We start from the raw sequence: 19,834 nt of genomic DNA on the forward strand, positions 1-19,834 counted from the left end.
GTTGATTCTTTTCTTGCATGGTTATAATTACGTCTAGAATTGGTTTTAACTGAGATATGAACAGATCTTCATACCTCGAGCTGACCTTTCCCTCTACGGCTTTGTCTATTAGTTCCTCCAGACGTGAAAGGCTCTGGGAGTCCATAACGACAAGATTGTCCTTCGAATTTATCCGTTTCACGATAAAGCTTGAGATTTCAGTGCTGGCTTTCTGTTTGTCAGCTATAGGTCGTTGACGGTTTGTAGATGCATGTTCTTCCATGCCAAGTAAGCCCAAGGCGTGCCAGGCAAGTCCACCAAAGTATTTATGAATTTGTGTCCACTCTCACCCTTGACTAGCCACACCTCTTCCCCTATGTAAGGACACAGGACTGGTTGGATCTGTGTCAGTATAATGTAACTGGGTGGGGTGTCATGTCTGGTGTCTTGGGCATGACGCTTCAGTGGACTCGGTCTGTCACAAGAATACACAGTTTATGTACACTCACCCCATGGCTCCTCGTCGTGATATAACTGAAAAATGGCTAAGTACAACGTTAAGTCCCAAACATTCATACACACATAGCTTATTTCTTTATGGGGACAGTGGTATACTATTACACAACCAGTTTACCAGAGTGGGCATTTGACCAATTCGCAATTAAAACACTTCAGATTTTGGGCATTCCACGAATATGTTTCCTCAGACAAACAAGTGTAGCTGAATTGTTGGAATAAAACCATACCAGCTATCAAAGAGTCGTCGATGCTGTGGATTTTAAAAAGCATTTCTACGTTCGAGCTTCTCTGTAATTTCCTCATCTCACACATGACAAGAGCAAAAAATATCCTAGAAATAACTAGGGGTCTCCTCGGTGGGTTAGTTGCTAGAATGTCGACCTCGAAGTTGGGCCAAGTTGTTCATAAGTTTATTAGCTATTAACCCCGGTATTAAATTTAGTGTGGACGAAAATATCATTGGTTTTGTATTGAGAAAAGCCTGGTGTTAAGATTTAAGCCTGAATTAACTTTTAATACACTTTTGAACAACCGGTCTAAGGGATCCAACCCACGTTTGGCGCCCAGCACTGGAATGTTCACCGTAGAAGTTCAGGAGCGGTTGGTTTTAATGTGATTGTACGTTAAATATGATGACAACACAGCATTTTGAGTAATTCTACACCTGTGACGTCTAAAAAATTGCAAATAATAAAACTGCATTTTTTGCCAAATTCTGCTTAAGCCATGGTGCTAGGGAACGTCTGCATTTACACAAACAGTTAGAATAAAATCCTGACTGAACTAAACTGACAAGAGGCCGTATTTAACCGGATACGTGTGACCATTTGTCAGCTATCGTCGCTACTCTGGGTTTTTACTCTCTATGCTGTAAGTCTTTAATTATATCAGTATAATATGACTGGGTGGCGCGTCATGTCTGGTGTCTTTGGCATGATACGTCTGTGATATGGACCGCCACAAGAAAACACCGTATATACACACACACATCGAATGTGTGGTACAAATATGGGCACCACATCCCACGGTGCCTCGTGGATAAACAGCGTTTACCTGTATTAATAACAACACGTGATTTATCTGGAAATGTCAGGGAGTTATATGACAAACCAGGTTACCGTGAATGACCAAGTAGGCAGAGGGCACTAATCTTCCATGGGTTGGAAGATTTGCTTCCCTTTAGAGAGGTCTGGTGATGCTTATTCCTTATATGCATGTTCCTAGACAACACAATTTTTGAGCCTCTTTAATCCCATTTTTTCCAGCTATTTGCTTCATATTGCCACCGAAACACCCATGAATATCTCTATCAAGTACCCCAAGCTTAAGGAGAAGTTTCAGGAGTGGTAGCCCTGGCGAACTGCTAAGGTCAACAACGAGACTGTCCCCGTTTCTTCTCTTAACAACAACGGAACAACACAGTTACATAGCTCCTTTCGAAGAAATACGTCTACTCACTTCTATAGTCAGCGTACCTATGGTATTGAAAATTGGTGTTGTATATCACGTAGACAACAATATATGTAGTAAAAACTCCCATCTAAAAATTCTCAAGTAGATGGACAGCTGGTGTAAAGCCATGTACATGTGTGACCGTCGATTAGAAGTTACCCATGTGGTACACTGTGTAAAAGTTGATGAAAATACCCATGTGGTACACTGTGTGAGAGTCGATAAGAGTTATCCATGTGGTACATTTTACATGTGTGACAGTCGATTAGAAGTTACCCATGTGGTACACTGTGTAAAAGTTGATGAAAATACCCATGTGGTACACTGTGTGAGGATCGATAAAAATTACCCATGTGGTACATTGTACATGTGTGACAGTCGATTAGAAGTTACCAATGTGGTACACTGTGTAAAAGCTGATGAAAATACACATGTGGTACACTGTGTGAGAGTCGATAAAAAGTTACGCGTATGGTACATTGTACATGTGTGACAGTCGATAAAATGTTGCCCATGTGGTACAATGTACATGTGTGACAGTCGATTAAAAGTTACCCATGTGGTACATGATACATGTGTGACAGTCAATTAAAAGTTACCCATGTGGTACACTGTACATGTGTGATAGTCGATTAGAAGTTACCAATGTGGTACACTGTGTAAAAGTTGATGAAAAATACCCATGTGGCACACTTTGTGACAGTCGATAAAAAGTTACCCATGTTGTACACTGTGTCACAGTCGATAAACCGTTACCCACTTGGTATACACTGTCTAACAGTTGATAAAGAGTTACCCACGTGGTACACTGTATGACAGTCGATACAAAGTTACCCATGTGGTACACTGTGTGACAGTCGATAAAATGTTATCCAAGTGGTACACTGTGTGGGAGTCGATAAAAAGTAACTCATGTGGCACACTGTATGACAGTCGATAAAAAGTTACCCATGTGGTACACTGTGTGAGAGTCGATAAAGAGTTACCCATATGGTACATTGTACATGTGTGAGAGTCGATTAGAAGTTACCCATGTGGTACACTGTACATGTGTGATAGTCGATTAGAAGTTACCAGTGTGGCACACTGTGTGACGGTCGATAAAAAGTTACCAATGTGGTACACTGTGTCACAGTCGATAAACTGTTACCCATGTGGTACACTGTCTAACAGTTGATAAAGAGTTACCCACGTGGTACACTGTGTGACAGTCGATCAAAAGTTACCCACGTGTTACACTGTTTAACTGTCGATAAAAAAGTAACTCATGTGGCACACTGTGTGACAGTCGATAAAAAGTTACCCATGTGGTACAATGTACATTTGTGACAGTCGATTAGAAGTTACCCATGTGGTATAGTGTGTAAAAGTTGATGAAAATACCCATGTGGTACACTGTGTGAGAGTCGATAAAAAGTTACGCGTATGGTACATTGTACCTGTGTGAAAGTCGATAAAAAGTTACCCACGTGGTACACTGTTTCACATTCGATAAACTGTTACCCACTTGGTACACTTTCTGACAGTTGATAAAGAGTTACCCACGTGGTACACTGTATGACAGTCGATACAAAGTTATCCATGCGGTACACTGTGTGAGAGTCGATAAATAGTAACTCATGTGGCACACTGTGTGACAGTCGATAAATAGTAACTCATGTGGAACACTGTGTGACAGTTGATAAATTGTACCTCATGTGGCACACTGTGTGACAGTCGATATTAACTAACTCATGTGGCACACTGTGTGAGAGTCGATATTAATTAACTCATGTGGCACACTGTGTGACAGTCAGTACAAAGTAACTTATTTGGCACACTGTGTGACAGTCGATATTAAGTAACTCATGTGGCACACTGAGTGACAGTCGATATTAAGTAACTCATGTGGAACACTGTGTGACAGTCGATATTAATTAACTCATGTGGCACACTGTATGACAGTCGATTTTAAGTAACTCATGTGGCACACTGTGTGACAGTCGATATTAATTAACTCATGTGGCACACTGTGTGACAGTCGATACAAAATAACTTATTTGGCACACTGTGTGACAGTCGATATTAAGTAACTCATGTGGCACACTGTGTGACAGTCGATACAAAGTAACCCATGTGGCACATTGTTTACCCGTATGACACACTGCTCAACAGATTATGAAAAGTTACTATTTGCGCACACCTCTCAACACCTGATGAAAATCGACCAATTGCGCACACTTCTCAATGCCTGATGAAAATTGGCCTATTGTGCACACTTCTCAACAGTCGATAAAAAGTGACTCGTGCGCCGCACTGCATTTCATATGATAAAAATCAGATAAACAAAAAAGCCCAAAACATTCAGTTACATAAAGCTTTATTCTCAAAAAGCGAATATTGTATTATTTAGGAAAATATTTAAACTTTGAATTTTGTTATTCGGTCACAAAAAATCATATTTTATATTTAATACTTTAAAAAGGGGAAATCAATCAACATTTCCAGTTGTGTCTAGAGTATTAAGGAGTACCACAGAACGTTTTATAATCTAGGACAAGTTCATCTGTACATATTTCCTAAAATCAGTCTAAGAATTACGTAAGAATCAATAAGAATTATATACAATCAAACGTCATTTATTCTCATTCTTCTCATTTCACAATGAGAAACTGATAATTGTAAAATATCACTGGCTATACTTCAATAAAATAAACATTGACTACATCTAAAAAAATAATAAAAACATACAAATATGTCATTTATTAGCGTACAGTGTGTTGTTCATTGAAAAGGATTCACACCTATAAAAATATGTTAGATGAATGGGAACAAAGCGTAGCAACACTTTTTGTTCATTTGCACCTGTTGTGTTTTAAACATACCAGCCTAATGTAGAGAAACAAAGGGCAAGGGCGAAAGAGGCTGACATGCAAATGTTTGACATGTGACGAAAATTATTTAATTGACAATCCGTTTGTACAAAATGGCACAAAATCTAAGACAGATACTATTCAGACTACGCGAGAGTACGTGAGCCGTTTCATCATAGCAGAAGTGAAAATGTGTTGATGAAAATTAAATTCCTTAACATATTATGTCCAGATTCATTTTCTTTGCGCAAATAGTTCACATTGTACACTAATAGCTTTCAACGTGATCACCAAATCTAGGCTAAATGTACCTTCACCACAAAACAACTCTTCCGAAACGTTTCGACTACACGTTTAACTGCTTGGTATCAGATTGCAGCTGATTGTAACAGTTAAGGCCATTTGGTTCCTAGAGAGTCATATTGCCACACATGAAAGCAAAAACTAAGAAGTAAATATAGCATATATCATACGATAAAATCATTTATACTCACACGTTCTACCTTGTCATTTTCAGAATATTTATGTTACACAAGATCTATGGAAAATGTGGTTTTATCTTTAATAATACCATATGGAGCAATGAATCGATACTTGACAAAGTTGTGGAGAAAGTTGGTTTTTAATGAGTAATCATAAAGCAAAGGGAGAGAGAGGGTAAAATAGATTATCATGGCTCTGTAGTCTGTCAGTATTTAAACAAAATATCCATCACCACTCCTCCGTTTGGCCAGTAAGTATTGCTTGCATAGCACGAAAAAATAATTTTTGATAGTGGATTCTGTGAGCAACATCACATTTCATTCATGCGAACTGGCAGGAATTTACAGGTGGAAAAAAACTAGTAATCAATCACATTTGTCCTCCATTCCTGGGACTTCGTCTCTATGGCCACCATCACCAGGAGCCAACGCCTTCCTGGTTCAGCAGGAAGATGATACCTCAAAGACCTCATAGGGCTGTTCGCATACACCACATACATCTATACACATTTTCATCCCGATTAGTAATTTTGTGGTCACAGCCATCTCGAGTTTTGTCTCTCTGAAATCCGTTCACTGCTTTGGTTTCAATGTTACAGTCTCATTTTTAAGATGTTCTAGATTTTCCTCGAGAGTAGTAACTTGTGACGATAAGTAATCATCGGTTGTGACGACAGAAGTGGAATAATCCGCAGAAGATGACTCCAGCGCACTCGTGGAATATTTGGAGTCAAGGGTTACCTCCTTCAAGTCGTCCGGTGCTTTCGTCACTTTTAAACTGCTTTCCTCGCGTGTAGAATTAGTGCTGTTGACGCTCTTGGACTTGGAAATGCGTTCGTTTACTTCACCTTTGATGTGCGGACTGTTGCCTTCGATTTCGTGAGGGTCTTCCTGACCCACCTGGTTATTGTCTGGGTCCGACGAGCTATTTCCCCGAGCCCGCGGGTTGTTACTCTCCTGGGGTCGTCGACTGGATCCCAGGCGTGGGGCACTTTGCGTCGTCTCTCCGGCTGTTATAGACGATGAATCTGTGGTTTGCCAAGTCGTGTAGTCTTCACTAGTCGCCGTCTGTGTCCAAGTTGTTCCAGAAGACGACTGGCGGGATATAATCTCCTGCAGTGTGACAGTGGTCTCTTGAAGGGCTTCTAGAGTCGATGCAGTGTTGTTGTTTGACTCAGTTGTGATGGAATCGTTTGAAGACGTCCAGCCGGTCTCTTGTGTTGTGGCATTATCAAAGCCCGGTAGTGATGTTGTCGAGTTCGTTCTGGGTGCTTGGGAAGCCTCTGTTCCATTTGGCGTCGAGAGCGTTTGGTTAGTCACAGCTGACGATGAGGTGGAATTCACTGTTGTTGACCACTCCCCTGTTGTGTTTTGAGAAGAGTCTGTTGTAGATGCATTCCATGATGCAGGATTGGTAGTAAAATTCGACTCCGAAGGATTTTCAGTCGTTGTGCTTAGCGTCGTTGAGTTGGTCAGGGTTTGGTTACCGCTCGAAGCTGGCGTTGTTGTTGAAGCAGTCGTGTTTGTAATCAATGGCGTAGAGGTCGTTGAGTTTGCTTCTTGAGAATTTGTGATGTTTACAGGAGATGTGGACGTCGAAGGTGGGGTAGTTGCATTTGTCCGTGCGCGTTGAGCTGATGGTGTTGTGGTTATCGTCTGCACATTGGACAGGGTGGCTGGGCTTGGGGGTGCCCTGGGAACAGTGGATTGTTGTCTAGGTGTGCCTGGTGCCCTGGTAACAGTTTGACCTGACACCCTCTCGGAGGCACCGGCTCTGGTGCCTGGTGGAGTCGCTGGCCTTTGTCTTGCCCCGGCAGGCTGAGTTGGGCGGCGTCTCTCAGTCGTTGTTGTTGAAGAGCTAGGAGAAGAATTTTCTGTGGTAGATATAGTTGATGTCGTGGACGTTTCTGTGGTAGTGGTTGTAGCAGAACTTGGTGTCGTGGTTGGAGTGGTGGGTGTTGTTGGAGTTGTTGGTGTTGTTGGTGTTGTTGGAGTCGTTGGTGTAGGAGTAGTTGTCGTCACTGTAGTAGTAGGTGTGGGTGTAGTTGGCGTTGTTGTTGAAGGCGTTGTAGTGGTTGTCGTTGGAGTAGGTGTGGTTGTCGTTGTTGTTACTGTCGTAGTTGGAGCAGATGTAGTTGTGGTTGATGGGGGTGTTGTGGTTGTCGTCGGTGCAGGTGTTGTTGTTGTTGTTGCAGTCGTAGTGGGAGCCGGCGTAGTCGTGGTGGTAGTTGTAGTCGTTGTGGTCGTTGTAGTAGTTGGTGCAGGCGTTGTAGTTGTTGTTGTTGTGGGCGCTGGTGTTGTAGTTGTAGTGGTTGGTGCAGGTGTTGTAGTTGTAGTGGTTGGTGCAGGTGTTGTAGTTGTTGTAGTTGTTGTAGTTGTCGTTGGTACGGGAGTGGTAGTGGTCGTTGTGGAGGTCGTAGTCGTCGGTGTTGTTGTTGTTGTTGGAGTTGTGGTCGTAGTCACACGTCTTACTGTGGTTCTACGCCAGGGCGGTTGCGGCCTAGTCTGTTGTCGCTCTCTCCCTGTAGTTGGCTCGGGTATGAAGTCCGGAGGCAAAGGTTGGCCATTTGACAAACCACATACCGGAGCAGGTCCGACAACTCTTGGCGGACTGCACCGTGCAGCTTGTTGTCTGCTAGCCTGTCCATCACACGGTAACATGTTGGCGTTTAAGTCAAGTATATTGTTAATAGTTGTGAAACCGGAGGGCCCGAAGCACCTCAGAGGTCCTCGATCATCCAACAATAGTAGTTTGGTTTCCTCTTGTAGCAACCAGGCAATATTGCAACCACAGAACAGCTGGTTGGAGTAGAACTGGAACGACGACGAAATGTTAGCTTTCAAAGAATCAATTGTCCCGCATTCGAGGTTCTCTATGGAATTCGTATGCATGTTCATGGAGGATATCTGAGAGTTTGCGAAGGCGGAATTCCTCAGTGTACTGACGTTGTTTCCGTACAGGAAAAACGATTCCACTCTGCTAACATCGTAGAAGGCATGGCTGTTGATCACAGTAATGTTGTTCGTGTGAACGTTGAAGGAGCGAATGCTGTTGACGTTGTAGAACGCGTAGCTGTCGACGTTCACAATGTTCGACGTGTAAATGTTGAACTCGCCGACGTCGGTGAGATCGCTGAAGGCGTACTTGTCGATTGTACCGAGTTCTACGTTGAATATGGAAAGACTTTCCAGACCGTTGACGCCATAGAAAGCACATGGGCTGATTCTGCCAATCCGGCCGTTGTATATCCGGAGTTGGCGCAGTCGTGGCAGGTCGGCAAACGCCCTTGGCGGAATGGAATTAATGGCCATCTGGAAGATTGATAGGTGTTCGGCGTTGACCGGCAGCTCGCTTGGGAACTGCGTAAGGTCATACAAGTAACAACGCACCACCCCATCTGTACATGAGCATACGTCCGGGCAAAAGCCGTCCTGAGACTGAGATACTTGAAAGATGACTACGAGACACAAGGCGGTCTTCCACATCACTGCCACACCAAGCACCTGCAAAAGCCCAAACATAGCACATGTATCAATTCGAATCTCGAAGAATATATATAGCATACATGATAAAACCAGATCAGCGAGATAGGCTACAAATGATTACACATAAAAAATTGTAAATTTGTCCAAATTCCTATACCTATACATCATATACAAGCATAAAATATATTTGTTACAGAAATAGTGGTAACAAGGCTGTATTTCATCTCTCTGATGTTGCAGAAGGGATGTGAAAAAGGAAAAATATAGAAAATATGTTCGTTCGAAGAATACACAAAGAACTCCCTCATAACCCATACCACATCACGAATTTGCAACAGGAAAGTCACGATGAGTCTTCACACCAATGACACAATGTCAAGAACCTGCAACAGGAAATACCTGGTGATCCTAAGATGGTTTTCATACAGCAGCAAGAGGAAAGTCATAGAAACTGTCTCAGTGTCAGGAATACAATATAAGATAGTACAGCATAGCGAGTAAAACATACCGAACAGCAACGACATTGTGATAGCTGGCAAATGACCATGCGTTGCTGGTCAAATACGGCCTCTTGCCAATTTACTTCAGTTAGAGTTTTTTTTTTTTATAACCGTACATGTAAATACTTAAACAGTAGTAATTTACACCCCCTAACATCATGGGTTACGCAGACATGGGTAAAAAAAGGTGCAGCTGCAATAATTTAGACGTCACTGGTCTAGATTTGCTCTGGTCTAGAGCGTCCGCTTCGAGACCGGTAGATCCAGGATCAGTCCTTGATCGAGTCACACCTAAGACTTTAAAAGAGGAAGTTGTAACTTCTAGAGTGCTAGGGGATGTGTAATTTGTTACTGTTTAAACATTTACAAGAACAGTTCAAATAAAACTCTAACTGAGGTAAAATTGACAAGAGGCCGTATTTCACGAGTTACATGTGACCGTTTACCAACTGTCACACTGTCTGGTTTTATTCTCTATGCTGTACGTCTTAATTATATTTCTCTCCGGGATGTCACATTAAGCATCAGCAACAAAGAAAAATGTAGACAATATGTGAGCATGAGACATAGGAGACACATGACGGTGGGTCACTGATCCCACACCAGGCACACGCAAAGGGGAAAAATATTAGTGTGACGAATACTCTACAAGGCAATGCAAGTACAAGGCAGCCGTTACATCACCAATTCCAAATTTTCCACCTAAGATAAATACATATTTAAATAATAAATAAGAGATAGAAAGTGCTTTTAACATGTCTCATTTCTTGTGCCCCCCCCCCCCACCCCCCTAAGAGAGTAGATACTAGTTTTGGGGGAACAGCTTACATTTTCCTCCCATGCAGCGATCTTTGTAAGGGCATTTATTTCATCATAGGCAACTAACGAAAAACACTGATGTCTGCTCCTCCCTCAGGTGTTACATATATCAGCTTTATTTTCTATTTGTGTTTTTTCTACACTTGGGGGTACGATTGGGGTACGATTGAAAAAATCGATGAGTCAGGTTCATTTAAATACCTTTTTAAAACTCCCACAAACCTTGATTGCTTAAATTATGGTTTTTTCATTGTGCTTTTGAAGCAGAGGTATCGCTTTGAAACATCCTAAACCAATTTCCTTACATTTGCTCTGTCGCGTTTATGAGAAACATATATCCCAGCTTTTGGTTGAAAGCAGAATTCGCCAGTTCTGAGAACAAGAAAAATCCAGTTACTATTTTCGGTATCCTACAGCGCTAAAACATATTTTTGGCCGCTCTTGTTGACCTTCTGACGCTGATGACGTCATTAATAGACTGCCAGTCACACTCAGCACGCGCCAGTCATTGTCTGAACGTGCGTTATGGGTATTTAGCCTCGAAGTGTCCTTGATGACATTATTTGACCCTGGGAATGTCAAAATGGAAACTTCGAGAATGTAAGGTCAAGCAACATGGAATTTTACTGTCAGTTTATGGAGTTTCCTTAACAGTGACTTTCACTGTCAATTCCGAGTGTCAAAGATAATTTATAAATTTTTTAATCCGATTGTTGTTTACCGCCACACTCCAGAATTTTCACGTATACGATGGTGATCAGTATTACGGTAAAACTATAATTAATATCCCGTAAAGTTATGAAGTTTACATTTTAGGCTTAGTCTAACTAATCTTTTTTTATGCAATGGCCAGTCCGATCTTTAGATGAGCTGACAGTATGATATGATGAAGTGTAAAAATCTAATGAATCTAATGTAATATCTACACCTTTCACTCAGTCGCCTACAACATACCTTGCATCTTTCTTACATCACTGAAAACTGTTGACTGCTTATCTTCTTATAATTCCGTCCTATTTTCATACTTTACATACTTTCTTAGTTTTTGGTACTTTGTGTTAAAGACAAGGAACGTACTAAAATGAAGTATAAATCAGACGAAAGACCATTAAAAACTGTCCTGAAAAAAAAAATCGATTTATTCTGCTGTGATCTGTTGGGACCCACATGATATTGGTGACGTCATATCCATATTTTTGACAAAAAAGGGCGTTTCATGGTTCATTGGGTGAATGCGTTCAAATTTCTGTATGTGTGTGCCTTTTGATTGATTATATCTAGTAGTGTGTGTGTCAAGTGTCAAAATACTGATCTCACATCATTGGTCCCATTCTATTCAGAAAAGGTCGCCGTAGAACCAAAGTTTCAAATGCAATTTACTTGATCCAAAAAAAAAATCTAAAAAATAAATCGAACTACTTTCAAAGACAGTGTTTATTGGGCTTTAATCTGACATATACTTCATGTTAGTGTAGTTTTTGCCTTTAACGTCGCTTTGGGAACTGGCCTTGCGATTACTGACCCGGAACGTCCATCTCGGTTGACGGCTGGTATACGAATGTTTGTTTCTACGCATAGATCCCTTCTTCCCCGCACAACCCCCAGTTGCCAAGTTTTACGGAGTGCACTTCATCACAACATCCTTACAGAGGTTTGTACAACCTCAGATTCACGGCCGTTACAATTCTAAGGTGAGTGAAAATCAATGTCATCCCAGTTTTCCTTCCATCAGCCTCCTTACATATATATTGCGGGAAATGTCACTTGCGTGCACGTTCCATCGCTGGAGAGTGTGGAGTGCGTCTTCACAAAGCTGCGTGACTCCATTGTAACTTTGTAAAAGTGACCTATGGTCTCTCACATCAATATATGAATTCATTTTGCCTTATAAATCGTCAAAATTGATCTCTAATACAGCCAGTTTTTCTTCAAGAGTTACTAAGAAATTCCTACAACACTATTCTTTCAGTTAGGAAATAAAGTCAGCACCTTATGCCCATGAACTGTTTCAGAAATGAATATGTCCACCACATACATGTGCTGGTTCTACTTAGGTTAGTTAGGGGCTTTTGAATCTTTGCGTGGAAACAGATATTCGCATTCCGACCCTCAAACAAGGTGGACGTTCCAGGTCAATAATCGCAAGATCAATTCCCAAAACGACGTTTAACACAAACCACCAAAGAACTAAGAAAGTATATAAAGTACGAAAATAGGACGGATTATACAAAGAGGAGAAGTCAACAGTTTCCAGTTATATTGCAAAGACGCAAGGCATGATCTAGGCGACTAAGTGAAATCAGTATTCAAATCGTGTACCATACCGGTATATACGTTGTCGATACCAGCATATGTATCTCACTTGCGCTTTGATTACAAGTGTTCATATATCCAACGTGGCCAGTTAACTCAATAGGATAAACATTGATTTCGTCGCAAACGGATAGTACTTGAATGGCGAGGTAGAAAGCTCAAATCCAGCTGTCGCGGTTGCCGTTTCAAGTCAGCCGCTAATGAATGTCACGGATATGGTTTACTCCATCGTTGAACTTTACCGTTGTCGTTATGGTGAATACGGCAATAAATACCAATCAAATAAACAGATAAATAAATATATTGATTATTAAATGATTCAAATACCAAAGATTATTTCCACGATAAAGTCTAGCATTGCAGCTTACGCAATCGTCTATTTGAGACATTCAACAATGGAAATTTCAACTAAGGGTAAAGGTAAAAGGAAGCGTAGTTTACGTTTTTGTTTTGAATCAGTATACGATCACCTAAATGAATTTCGATAAAGATCGATAAAGTTTGTATATTAAATGTAGTGACAGTGCGGTATTTTGAGTAATTCTAGACAAGTGATATCTAAAATATTCGCATTAACATCACAGCATATCTTTTACCTAATTTTGTTTCAGCCACGGTGCTAGGGGTCGTGTAATTGGCGATTATTTTAACATTTATATAAATGGTTAGAAAACCTTTAAATTGAGATGAATTTAACACGACGCCGTACTTCAACAGTGACGTGTGACCATTTGCAAAATATCATACTGTTGTCGATGCCCTGGCATCGGTTGTATCCTCTGTACTGCAGTGTTTTATATTGACAGCCATCAATACCTTCCTTGTGTCCGTTTTATACAAATAATTTACCCTCAACGAAGTTCATTGTGAGAGGCAAGGCCTTGTCTTGAACCCGACACAGGCCTTGGTTCGTGGCTGGCGAATTAAACATGCCAAACGGAGGTGAACACGTTAGATGGATACAACATGTCAAGGGCGCATAACCTCAGCCAACGTGGCGTTTCCCCGGGTTATGACTGCCGGTTTAGAATTTCATCCGTTTGGGAATGGGTGTTGCCAGCGAAATCAATTGTCTTCACACCGAGAACTGGTTAAAATACAACAGCACTGTATTTAACTTATTCTGCTAAAGGCGTGGCGAAAGTGGGCGTGTAAGATGTTGTTATTTAAGTACCGGTATTTACATGAATAGTTTTAATAGACCCTGACTGAGGAAGGTTAAAAATGAATCTAGGCCCCAAACCAGGCATTCAAATACCAGCAAATCCGGGTCAATAATCGCAAGGCTACAAAGCAATGTTCAACACCAATCACCGAATAACTTAGTTAGAATTTTAGACAGATTCATGCCAAGAAATGCAGTCAAGAGTTTTCACTGAAGATGGAAAGACACAAAGAATGTTGTAGACGAATTATGCCTGACTTCACGGGTCATGTCTGATCATTTCCCAACAATCATACTGTCGACGCAACTCTGCAACTTCTACTCTCCATGCTGCAATCATTGTATTTATGCAGAATTAATTTTATTGCTGTTACAAAATACATCAGCGAGTCCCGCTTCACCGAGCATTGGCAGAGCCACAAAGGCAGATTTGAATTATTCTAAAAAGAAATAAAAGCTTCAAAACCCTCCTCTTGGATAATATAGTTTTGAATTGGGAATATCCAACCAGTGTTATATTAAGCTAAATGAACAATAATAATGATAGTATATGAGCTTCTATCAAGATTTTAAAGTTTGAATGAGAAGAACAGAACATTAGGTTTTGTCCCTGCTGTGTAGGGTTGTTATTACATGAACATCGAAAATGTCATTTTATTACACTATTATTCGTGACATTGTAAATTTCGCGTAAAGGTTCTTTTTTTTGCAATTAGCCACAGCCTAAATAACAAGTTCAAAACATGACATCATTTTCCGATTTAGAAATATTTGACGCAGAGGAAAACGGCATGAGAAATCCACACGGTTTTACAGTGTTACGCCTCGTACATAACTGTCACATAGTCAATGTTTGAACAAATACTCCTCCTAAAGACAAGAGGCCATTTATAAGGTAGCCATACGGAAAATATGCCTGTTACAGCATCTTAGTCCCTTATTATCACTAAATTTGCAAGCCTCAGACATCTTGGCGATGTTGATATTTTCATGCCTTCTCTACCTAGAGAGCCTCGCATAGCTGGTCAGTTCTCCTAGCTGACAATCAGTCACGTCCAGCACACGAACCCTTATCTCCCAGGTAGACCATAGGGTAGACCGGCTCTCGGTATGTCGGTATTTTGCTTCGGAAGAATCTACAGTCCAATCAAATTGATGCATTCAAGATTTGAAAGTCGTTAACTGAAGACTCAAAACATTTGTATACCAGCCGTCATCCAAAATGAACACAAACGACCAAGATTCTAAGAAAGTACGAAATTAAGACATATTCCTACAAAGAGAAGCAGTCAACAGTTTTCGATGATGTTGAAAAATACGCAAAGCATGTTCTAGGCGAATGAATGAAATCAAGTATGCAAATCAAGTATCATGCTTAGTATATAAGTTGTCCATAATCAATATATGTGTGTCAGTTGCAATCGTCCATAGATAATATTAAAGAAAACAACATGTCCCGATTTGTAGACTAGGGTGATAGCTATATGGTATCTATTTTCACAGTTGGTAGAGCGTCTGCTTCTGGAGCTGTAGATCCAGAGTCAATCCTGGTTCGAGTCACACCTAAGACCTTAAAAGAGGGAGTTGCAACTTCCACGCTTGGCGTTCAGCATGAAAAGGATAGTGCAACGACTGGTAGACCCGTATCAGTATAATGGCTCGGGCGGGGCCACTTACTTGCCTTCGGTAAGGCGTCTCAGTGAAAGAGCCCTAAATAAAAAGGCGGTGGAAATCCGTCCTGCAACAAGGAGGCACATTACATGCACGCTAAGGATTCCTTCGTCCTCATATGACTGAAAAAGTGTTAAGTACGACGTTAAACCCCAAGCACTCACTCACTCTATTTTCAGCGTCAAATACGACATTTGTATACATGTCGTCAACCGAAGAAGGGTGGCAAACGCGCGGTAGCATTCCGTATCTTAATCCGTACCATGCTGGTTTTATACCGTTTAAGTTGCTGTTAATCAAAATATGTAATATACACGCCTCAGGTAAACCTAAACCCTTATGCCAGTGCCCTGGATCTTAAAACATGCATAGTGACGGATATTCCACAGCATTTGTGCTGATTCATAAAGATGTCATAATCTTTATGAATCAGCACAATTAGCACTTCATGGTGGTAATCCAGGGGCCGGTTTCACTTAGCTAAGTTTGCCCTTAAAGACCATGACGACCTATACTATACAGATATAGAGTGAACTTAGCTTAAGGCTACTTAGCACAATCATAAAGATGTCATAAATTAAGCCATGGTAGTAATCCAGGGGCCAGTTTCATGAAGCTCACTTAGCTAAGTTTGCCCTTAAAGAACATGACGACCTATACTATACAGATATAAAATGAACTTAGCTTAAGGCTACTTAGCACGACGTATGCTGCATGAAACCAGCCCCTACTGTCATCACACAGAAAGGGGAATTGAAAACACGCAAGGACTGGCAATGCTTATCCCATTTCGGAGAAAAGATTATATATTTACTCCTTAGGATATGGCCCATCTTGCACGAGCACCGTGACCGTTTTTTTGCTAAATATTTACTTTTGATTGTGTCTATCATCAGACAAATCAACAGAAACTATAAAATATACCTGAAATAAAGGGTCTATGTTTAAAACACGGCAAAACAGAGTCTCGAGTTATTCGGAGTCAGGTCCTGTGTGGGTAGATAAAGCACACCTTTCTTCAAAAATACCTGAGTTTCCTCACGATGGTAAAACAATGAAGTCAAACAATACGAGATGTCAGTACTGGCCGAATTCGTTTCCCTTCCAGGCCTTTAAGGGCAGGAACCCTACCCTCGTTGGCTTCATCCAATGCTAACACACCCGTGGGCTAGTCAACAGGTAATTTCTTCAGCAATCAACCTACAGGTAAACACTTACCTGTGCGTAATTATTGTCGATATATCGTACTCCTCCCAAATCGGAACGTCTTGGAGATTTTGACAAAATGTCTGACAGACTGGTCTTTATACCGTCCTCGTCACCTTCGTATAGCGACGTAAAACAAACAGTCTTTGCGGGCTATCTTTAAGACAGGGTATGGAAAAAGCTGACCACAAGAGTTTAAGGCGCGTCGAAATACCCTAAGTTACATCGGCAGCACACAGCCTCGCTAGCTGGCTGCTGCTCACCAAGCCTAAATCTCGAGAGCCAACAACGGCACACAGAGAACCGCAACGCCAAATACAGCACTGTTTATCCTCAACTTAAAACCGCGTTGCGCTGGTTTTGTCAAAGAGGCCAAAGTAAACAAGTCATGTTTGTTTCATTTGAGATGTATTTATCTTGGCCCCAACAAGTTGGATATATTGCGCAAAGATATATGCTGGAGTCACCATCAAAATTTTTCCTTTTCATGGATGTGTTTATTTATTCATCGATTAGATTTATTCCATGCACGTGGTGTGACACGATTGGCGTTGCTCTCCAACGCCATGATTTCCAGTCCCAAAAAAAAAACCAAAAAAAAAAAAAAACGAGGTCTTAAGCTCGTATACATCAGTTTTGGCAACACTTTTGTTTAGCACAATATACTCTATATCTGTCAAAAAATTTGCCAGGTCTCAGTTTTTATCGGCTTAAGTCTGATAAGGCCTTAAGAAGAAAGGCGCATTCCCCTAAAAACAAAAAGGAAAGCATTCCGCTTAGTTGCAGTTCGAAGGGAGAGGTGGCAGCGATGGTCATATTTTTCATCGTTACCTTACATACAAAAATCCAAGTACACTGTCTATAGTATGCAATACATCTATTCTCCCTAGGGCAAGAGCCTATATGGTTATACAAAACCTTGACACGAGCCTAGACGAAAAATAAACAAAAGCGAAGAGCCTGACGAGTTAGGAACAAGTGTGAGGTAAACAAAGCTCGTCTGGAGTCACAATTCAACAGATATTGAGCGATTCAAGTGGTGGTAAGCCATTGGAGGTGGGGGGGAGGGGGGGGGGCTTGATGGGCGGGAGAGGGATTCATCCGCTTCTGTTAGAAGTCAGGCATACCTGGGTCGTGTGACAAGTTATGGCTGGCCACTTAACATCGGACAATGACCCGTGGCCAAGGTCTCTCAACTGACCACTAAGTCTTTAGGAATAGGGGCAGTCCGACTACCTCAACCCATTACCACGATTACGACAAAGATATGAAGCGTAACTTAGAGAGTGGGATACCCCAGAATCACTGGATAATCGAGTAGACCACGCGCGGGAGGGGATTTGGCTGATCTTTTGTAAATCCCAGACAAGTGGCGTGTTTAAATTTCGGGATACTTATTTACTTTCGCGCACATGTGGGCAAAAAATTGATGTCTCACTGGAGGTGCAAGTTTATTCAGAGATATGAGATTTATCTTGGTGCTTAGCTTAGCTCACATTGCGAAGTTTTGTTCAGTGAAACACCGCTCTCGTTGGGACAACCGACTTCATCTGGTTTCGACCTCTCTGCTAAAGAGACAGTGGCATCGACCATATCGACTCCTAAATTCGCTGTACAAGGAACCGCGGGTCGGTGACACACGCTGTATATCCCTTGGAGATTTGTTATCCCATTTTTCAAATTTGCAGTGGCGTAGACTTCTGAAGAAAAAATGCGGTAAAACAACACTGCACAACGCTCAATTGCATTACACCTGTACGACCTTTTTCTTATTTCCAAGTCGATACTTCCAGAGATTATTGAGGGACAGTCAATGCAATGAGCATGACGTCTCTATTTCCGCTTAACCCGGGAATTGGGGATCTGTATTCATCGTGTTGAAAGATATCGCCACATTAGATATATGAACAGGCGCAATCAAAGCTCAACTGAGATACATATTTTATTATCGACATCTTATACACTGGCATGGTACACGTTTTGAATACTGATTCCAGGTGACTATCATTCCCTTAGAACATACCTGTTTCCATCATCACTGAAAAGTTTTGCCGCTTGCACGATTCCGTTAAAAATTTCGTGTGTTTTGTGCTTTCTTAAAACTTCAAAATTACTTGGGGGTTTGTGTAACACGTGGTTTGAGAATTCGTTTTGGCAACTGGTATACGAATGTCAGTTTCGACGCATAGATTATTCATACAACGATAAGGACGAGTTGTAACAGACCTGGATAACATTTGGAATGTCTTAGACCTCAAAATCGTTTATACCTGTCCTTTGTATAAACTTGGGATAATCTTTGTACTCCTTGGTCTAAGATGATTACAATGTCATGTGGCATCGCTATTCCTTCAATATAGAATCTTTTTGTTCTTGACACCACCGTAAATATGAGGGGATTGGAGCTCACCTTTATAAAGGCAGCACCTTTGTGATATGATAATGCAAAACGGCGGCCGTCGATAGGGCGTTTGACCATTGATGTTGCTTGTTTTTTTGGGGGGGAGGGGGGGGGGTTGGCTTATCATCAAGCACTCCGGTTTTCACCATCTAGGAAGCTGACCGTTGTTACACAAGGTAGAAATTCTTGAGCGCGGCGGTAAGCACCAATCAGTATATTAGGAAAGCAATAAGGTGACGTGTTGTTCGAATCGAGCTCTTGGCTCTGGAATTTCATTCCTCAGAATAAATGCCATCTAAAATATTTTGCCCGGTTTTTTGGTTTCATCTCTCCGACCCACAAAACTCACACATAAGGTATCCGTCAAGACCAAAACAGTTCTGACTACAGAGTGTGTTCATTGTAGTGTTGTTTACCGTCATTCTGAAGGTTGTATCCGTGGCCTCCGTGGCCTCCGTGGCCTCCGTGGCCTCCATGGCCACTGTGGTTAACGTGCCCAGGGGCTTCTCACCGATGTCTGGTTTTCTCTCACCATATTGCCGGCTGCCTTCGTATATGTGAAATATTCTTGAATCAAACTCCAATGAAATAAATAAATAAAATATAAGATGGCGATCAGTTTCATTGGTATAGGAAACCGGAGTGTACGCATAATCCCCCCCCCCCCCCCCCCCCCGTCCAACCATTGGAAAGTTAATTACAAACTATTCGACGTACAGGTTTATATTGTCAGAAGGCAAGCCGGCTTCAGTGACGGTTAGACTGCTCATTGCCATGAAGGCCAGTAAACGTAAGACCAAGGGAAACTGGAACTTCCTAGTCAAAACCGGAACTGAACTCACAGCTGGTGTACCAGAGTCGATTCACTAAATGTTGATAAACAGCGTACCTAAGATTTGTTTTACACGGCCTGTTTTACGTGTGATTGGAACGTCTTTGGCAAATCAAAAAAAATGTTCCTAAATTATTTATGAAAGTCACTGCGAAGT

At 41.4% G+C, this 19,834-nt stretch overlaps 1 protein-coding gene across 1 annotated transcript; it reads right to left on the bottom strand.

The window, feature by feature from the left end:
- Nucleotides 1–5,857: 5,857 nt before the first annotated feature.
- LOC135480869 (mucin-2-like) lies at nt 5,858–19,321 on the bottom strand. The gene is made up of 2 exons (XM_064760799.1): nt 19,262–19,321; nt 5,858–8,788 (listed from the first exon to the last, which is right to left on the bottom strand). Exons 1-2 carry the CDS (start codon nt 19,319–19,321, stop codon nt 5,858–5,860), a joined length of 2,991 nt encoding a protein of 996 aa, XP_064616869.1.
- Between the last annotated feature and the right edge of the window lie 513 nt (nt 19,322–19,834).

This window comes from Liolophura sinensis, chromosome 13 (assembly GCF_032854445.1).
Source record: "Liolophura sinensis isolate JHLJ2023 chromosome 13, CUHK_Ljap_v2, whole genome shotgun sequence".
Lineage (NCBI taxonomy): Eukaryota > Metazoa > Mollusca > Polyplacophora > Chitonida > Chitonidae > Liolophura > Liolophura sinensis.

Excerpts from the sequence above, each read along its gene's own strand:
- LOC135480869 (XM_064760799.1), bottom strand. The coding sequence starts at position 19,321 with ATGGAGGCCACGGAGGCCACGGAGGCCACGGAGGCCACGGATACAACC. Across the intron at positions 8,789-19,261 it reads ATACAACCTTCAGAATGACG|GTGCTTGGTGTGGCAGTGAT; the intron begins GTAAACAACACT and ends GGGCTTTTGCAG.